This window comes from Bufo bufo, chromosome 2, assembly GCF_905171765.1.
Source record: "Bufo bufo chromosome 2, aBufBuf1.1, whole genome shotgun sequence".
In the NCBI taxonomy this organism is placed as follows: domain Eukaryota; kingdom Metazoa; phylum Chordata; class Amphibia; order Anura; family Bufonidae; genus Bufo; species Bufo bufo.
Genome location: NC_053390.1, coordinates 30689780 through 30709911, shown reverse-complemented (window position 1 = coordinate 30709911; position 20132 = coordinate 30689780). Strand labels below are relative to the sequence as shown.

The 20132-nt window shown below is 46.9% G+C and overlaps 2 protein-coding genes across 6 annotated transcripts in view; one reads left to right on the top strand and one right to left on the bottom strand.

Moving 5' to 3' along the window:
• Positions 1–20132, top strand: part of CNTFR (ciliary neurotrophic factor receptor) — a 379375-nt gene that overhangs the window by 267589 nt on the left and 91654 nt on the right. The gene's annotated exons all lie outside the window — the stretch shown is intronic.
• On the bottom strand, positions 10932–16049 carry LOC120992091. Its single transcript, XM_040420842.1, has 2 exons — positions 14215–16049; positions 10932–11115 (listed from the first exon to the last, which is right to left on the bottom strand). The coding sequence occupies exons 1-2, from the start codon at positions 15596–15598 to the stop codon at positions 11111–11113; spliced, it is 1389 nt and encodes a 462-aa protein (XP_040276776.1). The 5' UTR covers positions 15599–16049; the 3' UTR covers positions 10932–11110.

The window sequence follows — 20132 nt, the reverse complement described above, 5'->3', positions numbered from 1 at the left end:
GTCCTTTGCCATCTGTCCTCTGCCCTGTGATGTTTGCTCTATACTGTGCCGTCTGTCCTCTACTCTGCGCCATCTGTCCTTTGTCCTCTGCCCTGTTCTGTTTGCTCGCTCCTGTGTCGTCAGTCCTTTTCCCTGTGTCATCTGTCCTCTACCCTGTGTCTTCTCTTTTCTGCTTTGTGCCGTTTGCCCTCTGCTCTATGCCATCTGTCCACTGCCCTGTGCCATTAGCTCTCTTGTGCCATCTTTCCTCTGCCCTGTGCCCTCTGTTCTTTGCCCAATGCCCTGTGCTGTTTGCTCTGTTCCGTGCCATCTGTCCTCTGCTCTTTGCTGTCTCCTGTGCTGTTTTCTCTCTTCTGTGCCACCTGTCCTTTGCTGTCTGTCCCCTGCCCTGTGCCTTCTGTCTTTTGCCCTCTACTGTCTGATCTCTGCCCTGTGCCATCTGTCCTTTGCTATTTGCTCTCTCCTATGCCGTCTGTCCTCTGCCCTGTGCTGTTTGCTCTCTACTGTTCCGCCTCTCCTCTACTCTGTGCCAACTGTCCTTTGGCCTCTGCCCTGTGCTGTTTGCTCTCTCCTGTGCCATTTGTGCATTGCCCTGGGCCATCTGTCATCTGCCTTGTTCCATCTGTCCTTTGCTCTCTGCTGTCTGTCCTCTGTCTTGTGCTGTCTGTCTTCAGCCATGTGCCGTCTGTCCTCTGCCCTGTGCTGTATGTAGGCCTTGTGGTCACCGCTCCTGCAGTCCTTGCTGCCCCTCCACTGACAGTGACCCCCCCCTTACCTTATTTCTTGCCTCTATATTAGGGTGATGATGGCGCTGGCATCGCGCTGGTTAATCCTGGGCAGGACAGTCTGCATTTGCCTGGCGAGGAGACTCCTGTTATCCGGGAACCCGCCATAAATTAGCAAATGCCTCATTCCGGGAGCGGCACTGCGATGACTTAATGAAAACAGTCTCTTAAACAATCTGTCTTCGTTTTACAGGGAGCAGATCAGGCTCCTGGGGGCCATTAGTAGCCGATAGAAGTTAAGTGAAATCTACTGTAAGTGAGGAATAATCTCCACAAGGAAAGCTGGGCACAGCTGTACGCTACAGGAGAGTCCTGTGCCCTTTCAGGATGCCCTACATCAAAGCAGGCGCCGCTGATCTCCTATACAGGTGAAACTCGAAAAATTTGAATATTGTGCAAAGTTCAGTTATTTCAATAATGCAACTTAAAAGGTGAAACTAACATATGAGATAAACTCATTACAGGCAAAGCGAGATATTTCAGGCCTTTATTTGTTATAATTCGGATGATTATGGCTTACAGCTTATGAAACCCCAAAGTCTCAATTTTGAGGTCCCCTTTGCTCAGGGGGTGTGGATTAATTAGCTGACTAGAGTGTGACACTTTGAGCCTAGAATATTGAACCTTTTCACAAAATTCTAATTTTAAGCTGCATTAATGCAATTCCTTTTAATTTGCATTACTGAAATAAATGGACTTTTGCACGATATTCTAATTTTTCTAGTTTCACCTGTATATACACAACTGATCTCCTGTATATACACTGCTTACCTCCTGTATCAACACCGCCAATCTATTGTATGTACACCGCCGACCTTCTGTACGTACACCGCTCATCTCCTGTACATACACAACTGATCTCCCGTACGTACACGACTTATCTCTAGGACATATACCGCTCATCTCCTGTACGTACACCGCTCATCTCCTGTACATACACAACTGATCTCCCGTACGTACACGACTTATCTCTAGGACATATACCGCTCATCTCCTGTACGTACACCGCTCATCTCCTGTACATACACAACTGATCTCCCGTACGTACACGACTTATCTCTAGGACATATACCGCTCATCTCCTGTACGTACACCGCTCATCTCCTGTACATACACAACTGATCTCCCGTACGTACACGACTTATCTCTAGGACATATACCGCTCATCTCCTGTATGAACACTGCCGATCTTCTGTACGTACACCGTTGATCTTCTGTATGTACACATACTATTTGGAATATTGGTCTTCTCACATCCATCTGTTTGGCCCCTCAGACACCAGGGTCCAGGTGTTACTGCTACCTCTGCACCCCCATACACTGCTGATCTCTTATAGTGCTTCCATCGGTATGTCTCTTCCGTCTAGATCAGGTTTGGCAGGTTCTGCTGTTACTTGTAGTACTTCCAGGACATTCCCTGTCATTCCTCGGCCACCTTCCTTCCCCCGTCTTTTCTCTCCGTGGTGTGTGGCGGCTCGTGGACTCATTTGTGTTTTACAACCTTTTTTTATGGCGCTAGTAACGGCCTGAGTGATGTCCCCCATTGAAAACCAAAGTAGCTGTGAAAAATCTGCGGCGCATAAAACTCCACTCCATTAACTCCAGGCTGCAGCCATGGACAATGAAGAGGAGATGAGGGGCAGGCGGAGGAACCGGGGGGAGCACAGAGCGCTTAGCAGAAGAAATGTGAGATACAGATTATATACCAAGTGTTAGTGTGTCCTATACCCCGAGTGTCAGGGTGTCCTGCACCCCGAGTGTCAGGGTGTCCTGCACCCCGAGTGTCAGGGTGTCCTGCACCCCCGAGTGTCAGGGTGTCCTGCACCCCCGAGTGTCAGGGTGTCCTGGACCCCGAGTGTCAGGGTGTCCTGGACCCCGAGTGTCAGGGTGTCCTGCACCCCCGAGTGTCAGGGTTTCCTGCACCCCGAGTGTCAGGGTGTCCTGCACCCCCGAGTGTCAGGGTGTCCTGCACCCCGAGTGTCAGGTGTCCTGCACCCCGAGTGTCAGGGTGTCCTGCACCCCCGAGTGTCAGGGTGTCCTGCACCCCCGAGTGTCAGGGTGTCCTGGACCCCGAGTGTCAGGGTGTCCTGGACCCCGAGTGTCAGGGTGTCCTGCACCCCCGAGTGTCAGGGTGTCCTGCACCCCGAGTGTCAGGGTGTCCTGCACCCCCGAGTGTCAGGGTGTCCTGGACCCCGAGTGTCAGGGAGTCCTGCACCCCGAGTGTCAGGGTGTCCTGGACCCCGAGTGTCAGGGAGTCCTGGACCCCGAGTGTCAGGGAGTCCTGCACCCCGAGTGTCAGGGTGTCCTGGACCCCGAGTGTCAGGGAGTCCTGCACCCCGAGTGTCAGGGTGTCCTGGACCCCGAGTGTCAGGGAGTCCTGGACCCCGAGTGTCAGGGAGTCCTGCACCCCGAGTGTCAGGGTGTCCTGCACCCCGAGTGTCAGGGTGTCCTGCACCCCGAGTGTCAGGGTGTCCTATATCCTGAGTGTCAGGGTGTCTCATACACTGAATGTCAGGGTATCCTGTATCCCCCAGTGTCAGGGTGTCCTGCACCCCGAGTGTCAGGGTGTCCTGCACCCCGAGTGTCAGGGTGTCCTATATCCTGAGTGTCAGGGTGTCTCATACACTGAATGTCAGGGTATCCTGTATCCCCCAGTGTCAGGGTGTCCTGTATCCCCAGTGTCAGGGTGTCCCATACACCGAATGTCAGGGGGTCTTGTACCCCGAGTGTCAATGTACCCCAGGAGTCAGTGTCAGTGCAGATATTCCTGAGTGTACCCCGTATCTTTTGAATACTATGATATGGCGGCAGTCCAGATTCTCAGGATTCCTTAGGAAGTCCGTATTTTTAGGGATTTGGCTCCACGACCTTCAGTAAAAAGACGTAACTTTTCCTGAGACATTTATGTGACTTACAATTAAAAAAATGCCCCCTCCCCAGTGAGGGAGCGTGGACCCCCAGAGTCAGGAATCGATGTGATTCCAGTCTGAGCTGTGGCTTCCTGTCAGTCAGCCACCGAACTGCTGATGTTGGCTAAATATTATCTGGGCCCTGCACCCACCCTTAACCCCTTCTTGTCTGGAGATGGTCCCGAAGGTCACATTGTATCAGTTTCCCTCTTTTCAGAGACGTTTTCCACCGGTGACAGGTTTATGTTATTGCAAAAAAAATGTCTCTTTCCATAAAGATAATTCTGACAATTGCTTCCTGAGACATAATAGGACATAAAGGCTGCGCCAGACGCTTTGCTTTAGGGCAATGGCGCTTTTTTTTCGTAGCTGTTAGAAGCTTCTTCGCTTTTATGAAATCTAATAATCGAGTTTTATTCTTTGTGCCACGGGGGGAATCGTGTCTTGGGAGTAAATACAAGTCATATGGGCTGAAGTTACCTCCGACTGGAGACAAAGCTGAAGGACGAGGCCGCTGACTCGTGTCCCGCTAAGAAAGCGCCGCCGACATCTATGACCACTTTAACCCTTTGTGATCTGAAAGCTCCTCTCTCAGTCAATGCTCATGAGGACATCTGACATTTATTGCTTCCTCTTCTACAACTTGCATATATAGTGTGAATTCAATAAATTACATAGGGACTCTGTAGGCCCATTCAGGGTAAAAGTCAGGGTTTGGGCTTCTGTAGTCACTCCATTGAATTGGTACAAGAACCTTTATGGAGGTCAGGAGATTAGATAATGAATATAGTCTCCTCATGGTTTATCCTCCAGTTCCAGTGTAGCACAAGTGGCCATTGTAATAGACAACAATGGTCCAAATCCCCCCTCCCAATATGATGTAAATGGTGCAATCATGCGACACCCAACCCACTAGAAAGAGGAATGGAGCCAACATGGTTTCGGCCCTGTTTTCTCCCGCAGCCTGTAAGGTCCCCTTGTAATATTTTCATCTCAGAGCCGCGAAGTGTTTTATTTACACACCTCATGAACAGATTTGGGTGGTCTGAAGTGGGGAAGGGGATCTCAGCCGCGACTGGAGTTACCACCAGGTTGGGTTGTGCCAGAAGGTCCTACTCAAGTTCTTCCTGAGTTACACTAGACCCTCCAACAAGGACACTTCCTTGACTCAAAAGTTGTTGAAGATCCTATTAGGGATATTGCTACCTTCTGCCAGAGAACTATACTCAAAAGAATATGGCTACATGCCAGTTGATGTACTCTCGGAGCTGAGGAATGGTACTGGAGAATTGGGGTGTCCCAAAAAATGGTGAGTATGAGCCATGATGGGGAAGGTGAATCAGTGTTTTATTTACATACCTCATGAACAGACTGGGGTCGTCTGAAGTGGAGTTCCCACCATGTTTGGTTGTGCCAGAAGGTCCTACTCAAGGTCTGCCATAGTTCGCTGTGGTGTCACACTCTACCACGTGGTCTTCCCCAATGTCTACTTGCATATTGCCTGGGTTACACTAGACCAGGCATGGCCAGCCTGCGGCTCTCCAGCTGTTGTAAAACTACAACTCCCACCATGCCCTGCTGTAGGCTGATAGCTGTAGACTGTCCGGGCATTATGGTAGTTGTAGTTTTGCAACAGCTGGAGAGCCTCAGGTTGGCCTTCCCTGCACTAGACCTTCCAACAAAGTCATCATCCTTGACCCAAAACTCATAGTAGGTCCAATCAGGGACATTGCTGACTTTCTAAACAGAAGTACACCCAGTGGTAAATGGTCACATGCTAGTCGATCTACTCTCCGAACCAAGGAACGATACTAAAAATTGAAGTGTCCAAACAAATGTCTTCATCCTCTATCCAGAAATGTTGAATTGTGACAGAGGTGATGGACAGGTGCTGGTAGAGTCCTTCAGCACAAGTATCTTTGGTTTCTTCATCCTGTTATATCTGAAAGATATTGGTTATCCAGTGTGGCTGACCCATAAAGCCACAGATTCCATATCCTGAACCGGTAAGGACTAACACGACTGGAACAGCTCTTTCAGTTTTGTATCTCGGTAGACACGGATATAGCAAACACGTATGATACATAGTGTATTACTGCGTTGTGTCACCTTAACAGTTGCTACATCTACATATCCCGTGCTTAAGGTTTATAGGTTAAATTGAGTGTCACCTTGCATGTCGCATTTTGCATTTCTTTGACATTCTTCTGCATCTCTATTACCGGTTTATATTGTTGCGTCTGCCGCTCTGCATGCTGGAGGATATCACAATGATATTTTGCAACAGTTCATCGGCGTTCCTTCACGGCCCGGGTAAGTTCCTCAATGTTTCCCTATAATACTGTTCTCCGCCTCCCCTGGGACAGGTGTCTTCTGAGGACTGCAGCCACATATCTCCAGCTGTTCTCTCAATAAGCTTGGTGACAATGTGACGAGCCCCAGCGGGATTCTCAACCGGCACCACAGCAGATGAGCTGAGCTTTTCCGTCTTCACATCTTGACATAAAACATGGGGTTTGTCACAGGAACCAGGGCTGTGTTCTCACTTATTGATTGGTTCAGACAGACAGGAGCTGGCAGGGTTTGAAATGGGCAACGTCAGGCCCGAACTAATTACCCTTCCATCAGGCGGTATGCAGAAGCCGTCTGCGTGGTGGACGAGGAACGGTCAGCAAATATTCAATGACTTAACCCACTCCACTTCGAAAAGGGATATGTTTCATCGTAAAACCAGAAACAAGGACCATTCATCCCTTGGTTGGTTTCCTTGGTTGAATATCATGGAGGTAGCTATGGTTTGTGTGGGCCCTGTGACTAGCTCCACATGTTTGGTATGGACCTTTTCAGGGCTCCATCTCTCCACAGCCGCCACAATAACCAGGTAGAAAGGAACCAGCCCAATGATCACTTCACGGCTTTAGAGACCACAGAAATGTTGAAGGACCTGGTCTTGGCTGCTGACTGGACAGCGCTGAAGAGATCTTATGAAACGTCTTGCATCTAGCCCTCATCGTCTAGTATTCGATGTAAGGAAATCTTTTTTTATGTTACCATGATCAGAGATGAGTTCTTGTTATGCCAGTTTCTCGAGCTGGTGTAATCTCACATCTTGACAAGCGACCTGACAGCGGGGACGGCCAGAGTGTTGTTCTGCGGGATGATGCTGAGATTGGAGCCGTCACATTCAGACAGATGAATTATGTAGAGCTGGATGTAATCATACAGCATCTGACAGGGTGGTGGGAGCTGTCCCTGCTCCAGCACGTTTACAGGGCCACTTGCAAATGAGAAAAAGATGTCTTCCGGGGTTCAGGGCTAGGATTGAGTATCTGAATGTAATAACAGCTTTGATATTTTCTCAGATGATGGCAAATGAAGCTTCATTACAAGAGCCTTCATCCAATGTGTAGTAAAAAGTCCCAAAGTGCTGGAGTTATAAATCTGGGTCAAAACATTTCCAAATGTCCCTGTCACTCCCAGTGTATAAAACCTAGCGCAGTCACTTCCGCATCCTAGCAATTATAGATCATCAGATGATTCAGGATTCAGTTTGAGATTAGGCCACATGTTGGACTGGGGAATCTGGACAATTAAGGTACGTCCACACGTTTTGGATTTGCATATTGCACATCCGACACTTACTAGATCCAGGATCCACGTGCCTTGTGCGGTGCCAAGGATCTGTTAGACCAATTCAAGGAGGCAACTCTGTGTCGTGATGGTCCACCAGCTTCTGGTGCAGAATCTGAGGGGAGTAAGTAGCAGCGCGGTCAAAAATCCTTACAGAAATTTTCCATATAATGTAAATGGTCTTGCGAAAACCTAGTCACATGTATGGGATGTGGATTGTCATCGGATTTAGTGCATATTTCCAATTATGTATCAAAACATGTAAATCTGCTTCAGATTCTTCATCACACTTGACGTAAAAAGTAGTGCGCCTTCCGGCAAAACCAACAGACAGCCAGACACCATGGCAAAACCCACCGGACCCTGTTATAAGTCTGTGAAGTCAATTGGGGCGTATTGATCATGAGGTTGTGAACAGAGCCCCATCTGGTTCCTCGAAGATCCCTATTTTTTGAGTTTTCCTTTTCCGTGCAGCAACTCCGAATGCAGCTCTTGGAGTTGGTCAATGGGAAGGGGATGGGTTATTCAGTTTCCTTCGTATTGAAGGGTCTGTCTGAACCTCTCTACCAGGTTCCTTGTTTCTAGATTCTCCCTCCCCTTGTGCCATATAATATCCTGAAGATGAATGAGTTCTTGTGTTAGCTCCTCCTGCTTCTTAGGAAGTAACAAGTATGGAGTACATGCATTGAAATGGTGGTCGTCCAGACAGGACATCGAGTGGATTCTAGGCGGCCTGAGCTAACGCAGGAAGAGAACCGGCCACTGATTTGTAGTACCGGTTCAGCGCTGCGCATGTACTTGACTGAATAGACTGTTGAGAACCAATTGTGTGCGCAGTATCACCCCGAGGAGAGCAGCAGCGATGAGTGTAAGAGAATTTACACAGGCTGGGCACTTTGAAGAGTCCAGGCAATGGACACGGGAAATTTATGGATGCTTTACGGTGCTTGCCGTAGATTCTGGGTCATCGACTTGAAATATATAGAGAGAAGTTCCACTCAACCTTTTGTAGAATAAAAGTGAAAACTGACCAGTCCCAATGCAGTAATGAGAAGTGGCTCCTAAGCCCGGCCTGGCATCTGATGCTGGGTGGGCACCAATTAGAGTCCATTTGGCTGCTACCTTATTATCTGTGACTTAAATATCGGCCCTATGAACAACAAGATCATCCTAAAGCCACATACCTCCCAGCTGGTCCAACTTTCATGGGATTGTTTCGTAAAGCAAACCTTATGGGGACGTTTCTGAGAGGTTTTATGGACGTTCTTGGGTGGATCCAAGATTGGGCATAAAATAGTCCAAGAATAGGGAGTCAAATGTTGGAAGATTAAAGTATGCATGACCCCAAAGGTAAGTTCATGGAAAGCAGCCTATCCTCTCGGGGCCAATATACTACTAGAGGGGTAGGATCTTCATACATGATGCTGCCTTGCTTGGATTTGAACCCATTGCCACCATGTTGTGGAACAAACTGTGCTAATTCCTTTGCAGTAGCCTTGCAAGTGTCTGTTGTACTACTACTCCTATTATGTCCTGGCTGACTTGGCTGCAGATGGAGATGTTGATTTTGCCGCCAGCGACGTTGCTTTCTTTATCTTCACTCTTCTTATCTCGCCTCTAATAAAAATTCCCTCTCGTTCCTCTAAGGATCCGCTTCCTCTGATCTCATCTACTGTTCCCTGGAGGAGGCGCCGCTGCTCTCCAGACAAGGAAGACAATTAGCGTGACACTTTAATTAAGAGATGAGCAGATGTGCGAGGCTCTCACCGGCAACCTGCAGTGCATAGCGTACAGGATTTCTCCATACTGCGCAGTAATAGTAGCTGGGAAATAATCATTAAACATTATTTGATATAACAAAGTTACAAAGTACATTAATAAAAGAAAAAAGCATAAAAAATAAAAAACTGTTAATAATAGCAGTAAGTCTCCAGATGGAGGATAAATACCGCCACTTCTGTTTTTCATCATCCTAGGTCTTACCTTTCTATTCCTGCAGTTACATCCCAGGCTTCAGGTGGATCTATTGCCTTTGAAACCCAAGTAGGAGGAGAAGTTAGCTACTTCCTGCCTCTCTGAGGTCACCACTGATTCAATCAGGCTTGCATCTGCACAGTGACAGAAATGGGAGGGGCGGTGTCCGGCTGTCTGGTCAGGGCCTTCTTTGTGACTCTATGATAGAAAAAGAACATCCATGGCACTCAATATGGCTGATGACAGTAGATGTCAGACTGCTACTTCCTGTTCCAGAAACTTTCTCCAGGAAACAAACTGTGATGTCCTTTTTTAGAGATTGCCTGGACGCTGGTTCCTGGCCAGGTGACAGTGGGTTTGCAGGCAGCAGGCTTGCAGACAGGAATGCAGAGCTGCACAGCAAGAAAGTGTCGCTAAGTTGGACGTGAGGATAATGAAAGAGGAGCGACAGGAGTTGAGGAGATCAGTTCTTGGAGACCGATTTAAGTTGCCTAATGTGAAGAGCAGAGATTGAGGTGTCCTTAGATTTCACACTTTACCTTCTCAATAAGATGTATGGAATTTACAGGTCAAATAGCCAGGTTGCAGTCCTCAGGATAGTCCTAGTCCTCAGTAGATGACCAGGGAGCTGGTAGTTGGCTGTGTCCCAGACTTACAGTCAAAATGGATTAGGCTCAATAATGAGTGCGAAATATAAAGTCCAAAATCGGTAGACGAAGACAAGGTCAAGAAGCAAGTCTAGAGAAATACAAAAAATATACAGAAATGCAAATTGAAGACCTTCAGGAGGTACATTTCCAGGGCGGAGAACCAAGCAGTGGAATAATGGGGCAGTTATGATATATATATACAATCATGGAGGCTGACATCACATGCTGCTCAGTTCCCAATTATGCCTCAATGTGCCTCTCACCTGGTTGGAGGACCACTGTGGTGACTTATAGTGGTCTACAGCGCTTACTATCTATGGTGGCAGTGAAGTGAGTGGGAATCTATGATAGCAGTGGAATGAGTGGAGATCTATGATAGCAGTGGAATGAGTGGAGATCTATGGTGGTGGGGGAGTGAATGGAGATCTATGGTGGTGGCTGAGTGTGTGGAGATCTGTGGTGGCAGTGGAGATCTATGGTGGCATTTGAGTGAGCGGAGATCTATGATAGCAGTGGAATGAGTGGAGATCTATGGTGGTGGTGGAGTGAATGGAGAGCCTTGGTTGTGGAGTGAGTAGAGATCTATGGTGGTGGTGGAGTGAGTGGGGATCTATGGTGGTGGTGGAGTGAGTGGAGATCTATGGTGGCAGTGGAGTCAGTGGAAATCTATAGTGGCAGTGGAGTGAGAAGAGATCTATGGTGGCAGTGGAGGGAGAAGAGATCTATGGTGGCAGTGGAGTGAGTAAAAATTGTGGGATTTTACTAGTTTATGACGTAAAGTCATGATTTTATGAAAGACACGGAGGCGAGTATTGCATCATCTCTCTTTACTGACAACCACAGCAGCAAAGAAAAAGTTAAACCAAATTAACATATTGCCATAGCAACCGTCCCTCCCACCGTAGTCCCCAATATAATGTCCACTAGTCCGTAGCACATCCTCTTTCTTGGCAATGCCACTCCTACCGGACCGGACCTCAGAAATTCCAACCGAACTGCAACAAACCGGAACCATCCGAACGGGAAACACTCAGAAACCGGAGAGCAGGAGAGCCATCATCCGGAACCTCTGTCAAGAGGGGAACTCCTCGAAACTGCAACTGCAGAACTGTAACAGGAAACCGCCAGTCCACTGGAACCAGCGAGAACCACCTCAGGAAAGTCAACCTGCGAAAAGAATGAAAATGCATGAAAGGAAAATGTTCCATCCGCCTGACACGTGCAAGCACGAAGAACCATCAAAATTCCACAATAATACAGATCATCATGAGTAAAGAACATCACATTCCAGCAAGCAATAACCCAAGGGAGGGGAATTAAAGGGCGGGCAATACTCGCCTCCGTGTCTTTCATAAAATCATGACTTTACGTCATAAACTAGTAAAATCCCACAATTTTATTTCAAGACACGGAGGCTCATATTGCAAGTTTAAAGCTGTAACACAACCGAAGAGAAGGCATGTAGAGAAGGGCGAAAGTAGAATTCTTTAAAAGTCGAAGCCCGCGACCAATCCGCAATCCTCATGATATCCTCCAAACGAGCTCCAGAGACCAGCATGGAAGTGGAGGCAGCACTCCTAGTAGAGTGGGCCGTGAACACAGAGGTGTCCACACCCGCTAAAGACATACTCCACTTAACCCAACGCGCCAGAGTAGGAGTGGAAACCGGGGCAAACGGACGGCGATAAGAGAGAAATAGCTGCAGGCTTCCAGGAGGTCTAAGCGTGGAAGTCCTAGCCTCATACTCCTGGAGACAAGCAACCGGGCACAGGTTCGGGATATCAGGAAAACTGGGGTAAGAGACAGAACGAATATGCGTTTTGGTTCGGCGGGAGATATTGAAAGTAACTCCCTCCGGAGAAAAAGATCGTGCATCAAAATCCAAAGCCCTGACGTCCGAAACTCTCTTGCAAGAGATTAGGCAAAAGAGGGTAACCAACTTGGCCGAAAGCTGGCGCAGAGAAAGCTGAGAATTAGATGGCCATGTAGAGAAAAGGTCCAAAACCAAGGAAACGTCCCAGGTAGAGGAAAAACGCGGACGAGGAGGCCGAGACATCCGAGATCCCTTGAGGAGGCGGCATACTAGGGGATGTTGACCCGCAGGACGTCCGTCGAACCCCTGGTGAAAGGATGAAATGGCCGATCGGAAGAGATTGAGAGTACGATACGCCTTACCCTCCTCAAATAAGGACGTCAAAAATTCTAGGATGTCCGAGACAGGTGCTGAAAAGGGATCCAGACTCCGAGCCACGCACCAACCAGTCCATGATCCCCAGGCTGCTCTATAGGCCCTTCTGGTGCCCGGAGCCCACGACTGATCCAGGAGTCTTCGAGCTGCGTCCGAAAGATCCTCGCCCTGGCTGGGGTGCCCGATATTCTGCAGGCCAGCAAACGGAGAGATCCCCCCACCAGGAGCGGGTGTCGCGCGCCTCCGGAGTCTAGAAGAAGTTCTGGGAAGTCCGGAAGAAGAAACGGTGGTAGGATGAGTAGATCCAGCAGGTGGGGAAACCACGACTGGGAAGTCCAAAACGGGACAATCAGCACCAATTCCGCCTGTTGACGCCGCACCTGAGCCAAAACCCGAGGCAGCATCGCGAACGGTGGGAATGCATAGAGGAGTGATCCGCGCCAGTCTTGTAGGAATGCGTCCACCGCCTCTGCGTCTGGATCCGGTCGCCAACTGAAAAAACGCGGTAACTGAGCATTCAACCGAGAGGCAAACAGGTCGATATAGAATGGACCCCAGATGGACGAGATGTCGGAGAACACCGTCCCATCTAACTTCCAATCGCTGTAATCCTTGAGGTGTCGAGAGTTCCAGTCCGCCTGAATGTTCTGTAGACCAGGTAGATATTCCGCCACCACCGTAATCTCCTGATTGAGACAGAAAGACCAAAACTCCTTGGCCAAATGAGACAACATGCTGGAACGGGTACCTCCCATGAAGTTTACATAACGGACAGCAGACACATTGTCCATGCGAAGGCGAATGCAGGCACTGGCGATGTCCTTGGCAAAGCTGCGGATGGCAAACGAGCCGGCCAACAGTTCCAGGGCGTTGATATGGAGCGAAGCTTCCTCCCGAGACCAACGTCCTCCTGTAGAGACTCCGTCGCAGTGGGCCCCCCACCCTAGCAGACTGGCGTCCGAGTCTATGGTGAGGTCCGGACGCGGTCCGCAAATGGCTTTCCCATTCCAAGCCTGAAGGTTCGAGATCCACCACTCCAACTCGTCCCGAGTCTCCGAATCCAGCGAGATCGTATCCCCGTAAGAGGCGCCGGTCTGAAGGTGCGCATGCTTCAGGCGTTGAAGAGCTCGGTAGTGGAGGGGGGCCGGAAAAACTGCTTGAATCGAGGAGGAGAGAAGCCCTATGATCCGAGCTAAATGGCGGAGAGTAATCCGAGGGGTCACCAGCGTCTTGCGCAGCTCCTTGCGGATGGACCGGATCTTCGACAGCGGAAGGCTGAGAGTCTCCGAGACGGAATCCACCGAGAAGCCGAGGAATTCCACAATCCTGGAGGGTGTCAAAGACGACTTCTCGTGGTTGATGAGGAAACCCAGTCGAGACAGAAGGTCCATCGCAACCTGTAATTGCGAGAGAAGGACGGAAGGGTCTTGCGCCAGAAGAAGTAAGTCGTCTAGGTAAATAATCAACCGGATCCCGCGACCGCGGAGCCAAGCCACCACCGGACGCATGAGCTTGGTGAAGCACCAAGGGGCCGACGACAGACCGAAGGGCAGGCAAGAGAAACGCCATACCTGTCCCCTCCACAGAAAACGGAGAAGGTCCCTGGAGGGGACAGCAACCGGAACGGTGAGGTAAGCGTCTTTCAAATCCAGTTTCACCATCCAATCGCCTGACAGAAGAAGATCTCTGAGGAGGTGAATACCCTCCATCTTGAAGTGCCTGTAGCGCACAAATCTGTTTAGGGGCTTGAGATTTATTACGGGGCGCATCTGTCCCCCTTTCTTCCGCACGAGGAAGATGCTGCTGAGCAGGCCCTCTGAAGGGGACGTGACCAATTCGATGGCCCTTTTGTGAAAAAGATCTGTCAATTCTTTGTCTATGGCCTGAGATGCGGGACCTGCGGATGGGATGGGAGGAGGAAAAGGAATATGAACCGGAGACTGCACTAGTTCTATTTGAAATCCCCGAATAGTGGATAGCACCCAACTGTCTGACGTAATTGTCTCCCAGGCCTGGGAAAAATGTTGGAGTCTGCCCCCTACATAAATTGGAGAAAAAGGAGGACGATGAACACTTACCGAGGGGACGACGAAATCCGGAACCACCTCTGAAGGGTCTGCGGCTGGGAGCACCACGGGATGGGAAGAAACCCTGCGATTGCCTGGTGTCCTGGGATGAGTATCGCTGAGAGAAGGATCTTTGACCGTAGGAGCCTCTGCCCGAACCCCGGGCGTGGAATGACGAACGGCCGGCAGAACGGCCCCTGTAATTGCCGGCCCTAGCGGAAAAACGGCCCTGGAACACTCTCCTCATGGATGATTGTGCCTTATCCAGGGCGGTGAAGGCACCCACGAACTTGCCCATGTCCTTAATGAAGGACTCTCCAAAGAGCAGTCCCTGTGCCTCTCCTCCGGCCTCAGTGAGAGCTAAATTGACCAGTTTTGGTTCAATCTTGAACAAAATAGCTTTCCGTCGTTCTATTGACAGGGAAGTATTCACATTTCCTGCTATACATATGGCCCTTTGGACCCAACCTCGGAGATGCTCCGGATCAACGGGTGTATCTGTCTCTCTGGCGATTTCCGCCAACTCAAAGATCTTTGTCAACGGGCCGAAAAGGTCCAGGAGCTTGTCCTGGGTCGCCTTAAGGGCCGACTCCAGCCCCCTTCTAGGGTTCCACCCAGACTTTGCCAAAAACTGGACCATTTTGGGGTCCACGGATGGGGTGTCACAGACCTTATTAGCAACAATGGGTCTAGGGCATTCGGCTTTGAGCTTGTTGCGAGCCTCCTTGGTCAGAGGGCAACGAACACGCGCTGCTAGGTATTGAGCAACGTGATCAAGCGGGAGCCATTCTGCGGATCTGGGGTGGTGGAGACTGTCGGGATCGAAAAGGGGGTCCCCTAGGGGATCCGTCAAAACCCCAGAAGGTCCCTGGAAGACATCAGCAGACGAAACGCCAGGAGGCGCCGGGGTAGGTGCCGGAGTAGGATCGGCAGGGGCAGAATCAGACAGACCTTCATCGGGGTAGTCAAGATCCTCACATCTAACCTCCTCGTCAGAGTCGATCTCAGAGTCGATCTCTAAATCAGTCTGTGCTCTAGCGCACTTCCATTTCCTCGCCCGTTCTGCCTGGCGGGATGAGGCTCTTTTGCGCGAGGTCGCGCTCTCTGGGGTGGCATTAGACTCACCAATCAACTGTGTTCTGGAGGCGTGAGGTACTGTTAAATCGGGCTGTGCCGTGTCACTGGAGACACCAGGGTGAGTAGAGAGGGCATCTGATATAGACTTGGTGAGGGAGTGAGTGACAGAGCCCATAGCGGCCCTAATGGCCTCAGACACAGAGCGCTGGAAAGCCTCCGCTGAGAAAACGGATCCACCAGGCGCAGGCATAGGAGAGGGGGTAGAATCCCTGCCTGTCTCCATAGATTGTGATGGAGTATGGCCCGTGGGTTGAGACATAGCCACGTTTGTGTAATAATGCCCCACTGAGTAAATAGTAATCAGGGGCAGTACAGGGCAATCAATGCCAACGGTTCTGAAATTATCTAAAGGTCTACACCTATTATGGCAAGCTAACCTGTGGAGAGAAAAAGCGATTGCTCACAGTGGGTAGTTACCCAGCGGTGAGCCGGAGCAGGGAGACACAGGCGCAACGGAGAAGGCGCAGGAAACGGAAGGAGCCGGCGGCGCTAGAGGGAAAGAGCAGGGGAAAGCATGCAAGAAAAAAAGCCACCCCAAAATGGCCGCCGAAATCCCGCGGCCGGCCGAAATCACGCGAGATGACGGGATCAGCGCAGCCGGACGGCGGGAAGATGGGGAGAGAGTCGGGAGGCCGCAACTGCGAGCGCGCCCACAGTCTCCGCCAAGTAAGTGAGGGGGAAGAAAGAAGAAGGGGGACCAATAAGTTAACTCCTGCAGAAATCCCCCCGTCTCCCCGTCCCCAGCAGGGGAAGGGGGAGCAAGTCACCCCCAAGGGAAGCCTATCAGGGGAAAGAAAAAACAGGGAAAGAAAAAGGCAACCAATAAGATAAAACCACTAAGGCAGTGGTGAACAGGGAAAAAAAAAAACACACAATCCTAATAAGGGGTTAATAAGCAATTTCGCACAGATAACACCATCAGATATGAGCTGCTAAACAAGAGGTACTTATCTTCTGTGGCAGCAGCAAAGAAAGAGGATGTGCTACGGACTAGTGGACATTATATTGGGGACTACGGTGGGAGGGACGGTTGCTATGGCAATATGTTAATTTGGTTTAACTTTTTCTTTGCTGCTGTGGTTGTCAGTAAAGAGAGATGATGCAATATGAGCCTCCGTGTCTTGAAATAAAATCTATGATAGCATTGGAGTGAGTGCAGATCTATGGTGGTGGTTGAGTGTGTGGAGCTCTATAATGGCGGTGGAGTTAGTGGAGATCTATGGTGGTGATGGAGTGAGTGGAGATCTACGGTGGTGGTGGAATGAGTGGAGATCTATGGTGGTGTTAGAGTGTGTGGAGATCTATGGTGGTGGTAGAGTGTGTGGAGATCTATCGGTGATGGAGAGACACTGCACAGAAACACTTTCACTTTCCATGACTGTAGCTCCTGTGCAGTGTGCTCCATCATAACAGCCACCATCATTTGTTGGGTTTGGTCCAAAGGTCATGGACCCAGTTGCCAGTGGGTACACAATGGGGCCTAGTGGTGGTCCACTATCTGCATTTGTCATCTTGCTAAACATGATGATGTCACTTTTGCCACTCTGTGTCTGTTTGTCTTATATACATGTGACGTTACATTTCTGGTTTCAGATGCATTGGGTCCACCTCCCCCATCGTCTCCCTGACACCCCTGTACCAGGCAGGTGGCATCCTGTAATCTCATTAGACTGTTCTGCGCTGCGTTACATAGAATAAATCACTTGTAACCCACTGATCTCTCATTAACCCTATTACAGATGAATATGCCTGACACCGCTCTGGCCTCCCAAGAAATTAATTACCGTACACTCCCCACATGGAATAATTATAACTGAGATTGTCTCCCAACGCCATCGCTGCTCCGCACTCACTGACACCGTCTCACATCTGCTGCGTATTATCCCCAGTCAGTGATGTCATCTGCTCTCATTTCACTATTGTAATAAGTTATTGTGTGTTTTAAGTGCGCCGCGGAGAAAACAAACCGGACAAATGGCGAGGACAGAATATCCCAAACAGAAAAATCCTGTTCTAGAAAATAAAAGAATATAAATGCAACAATAATATTGAAATATACCACAAATATGGGGCCGTGTGCTGTAGAGACAAAAGAGACAAGATGGCACGTGGGACTATTGTACTGCTACGTATTTTACATAGGAGCAGTATTATAGTAGATATATTCTTGTACATAGGAGCAGTATTATAGTAGTTATATTCCTGTACATAGGGGGCAGTATTATAGTAGTTATAGTCTTGTACATAGGAGCAGTATTATAGTAGTTATATTCTTGTACATAGGAGCAGTATTATAGTAGATATATTCTTGTACATAGGAGCAGTATTATAGTAGTTATATTCTTGTACATAGGAGGCAGTATTATAGTAGTTATATTCTTGTACATAGGAGGCAGTATTATAGTAGTTATATTCCTGTACATAGGAGCAGTATTATAGTAGTTATATTCTTGTACATAGGAGCAGTATTATAGTAGTTATATTCTTGTACATAGGAGCAGTATTATAGTAGTTATATTCTTGTACATAGGAGCAGTATTATAGTAGTTATATTCTTGTACATAGGAGCAGTATTATAGTAGTTATATTCTTGTACATCGGAGCAGTATTATAGTAGTTATATTCTTGTACATAGAAGGCAGTATTATAGTAGTTATATTCTTGTACATGGGAGCAGTATTATAGTAGTTATATTCCTGTACATAGGAGCAGTATTATAGTAGTTATATTCTTGTACATAGGAGCAGTATTATAGTAGTTATATTCTTGTACATAGGAGCAGTATTATAGTAGTTATATTCTTGTACATAGGAGGCAGTATTATAGTAGTTATATTCCTGTACATAGGAGGCAGTATTATAGTAGTTATATTCTTGTACATAGGAGCAGTATTATAGTAGTTATATTCTTGTACATAGGAGCAGTATTATAGTAGTTATATTCTTGTACATAGGAGGCAGTATTATAGTAGTTATATTCCTGTACATAGGAGGCAGTATTATAGTAGTTATATTCTTGTACATAGGAGCAGTATTATAGTAGTTATATTCTTGTACATAGGAGGCAGTATTATAGTAGTTATATTCTTGTACATAGGAGCAGTATTATAGTAGTTATATTCTTGTACATAGGAACAGTATTATAGTAGTTATATTCTTGTATATAGGAGGCAGTATTATAGTAGTTATATTCTTGCACATAGGAGCAGTATTATAGTAGTTATATTCTTGTACATAGGGGCAGTATTATAGTAGTTATATTCTTGTACATAGGAGCAGTATTATAGTAGTTATATTCTTGTACATAGGGGCAGTATTATAGTAGTTATATTCTTGTACATAGGAGGCAGTATTATAGTAGTAATATTCTTGTACATAGGAGCAGTATTATAGTAGTTATATTCTTGTACATAGGAGGCAGTATTATAGTAGTTATATTCCTGTACATAGGAGCAGTATTATAGCAGTTATATTCTTGTACATAGGAGGCAGTATTATAGTAGTTATATTCTTGTACATAGGAGGTAGTATTATAGTAGTTATATTCTTGTACATAGGAGCAGTATTATAGTAGTTATATTCTTGTAAATAGGAGCAGTATTATAGTAGTTATATTCTTGTAAATAGGAGCAGTATTATAGTAGTTATATTCTTGTAAATAGGAGTAGTATTATAGTAGTTATATTCCTGTACATAGGAGCAGTATTATAGTAGTTATATTCTTGTACATAGGAGCAGTATTATAGTAGTTATATTCTTGTACATAGGAGCAGTATTATAGTAGTTATAGTCTTGTACATAGGAGCAGTATTATAGTAGTTATATTCTTGTACATAGGAGCAGTATTATAGTAGTTATAGTCTTGTACATAGGAGCAGTATTATAGTAGTTATATTCTTGTACATAGGAGCAGTATTATAGTAGTTATATTCTTGTACATAGGAGCAGTATTATAGTAGTTATATTCTTGTACATAGGAGCAGTATTATAGTAGTTATATTCTTGTACATAGGAGCAGTATTATAGCAGTTATATTCTTGTACATAGGAGCAGTATTATAGTAGTTATATTCTTGTACATAGGGGCAGTATTATAGTAGTTATATTCTTGTACATAGGAGGCAGTATTATAGTAGTTATATTCTTGTAAATAGGAGCAGTATTATAGTAGTTATATTCTTGTAAATAGGAGCAGTATTATAGTAGTTATATTCTTGTAAATAGGAGTAGTATTATAGTAGTTATATTCTTGCGCACATAGGAGCAGTATTATAGTAGTTATATTCTTGTACATAGGAGGCAGTATTATAGCAGTTATATTCTTGTACATAGGAGCAGTATTATAGTAGTTATATTCTTGTACATATGAGCAGTAATATAGTGGTTATATTCTTGTACATATCAGCAGTATTATAGTGATTATATTCTTGTACATAGGAGCAGTATTATAGTAGTTATATTCTTGTACATATCAGCAGTATTATAGTAGTTATATTCTTGTACATAGGAGCAGTATTATAGTAGTTATATTCTTGTACATAGGAGGCAGTATTATAGTAGTCATATTCTTGCACATAGGAGCAGTATTATAGTGGTTATATTCTTGTACATATGAGGCAGTATTATAGTAGTTATATTCTTGTACATAGGAGCAGTCTTATAGTAGTTATATTCTTGTACATAGCAGCAGTATTATAGTAGTTATATTCTTGTACATAGGAGGCAGTATTATAGTAGTTATATTCTTGTACATAGGAGGCAGTATTATAGTAGTTATATTCTTGTACATAGGAGC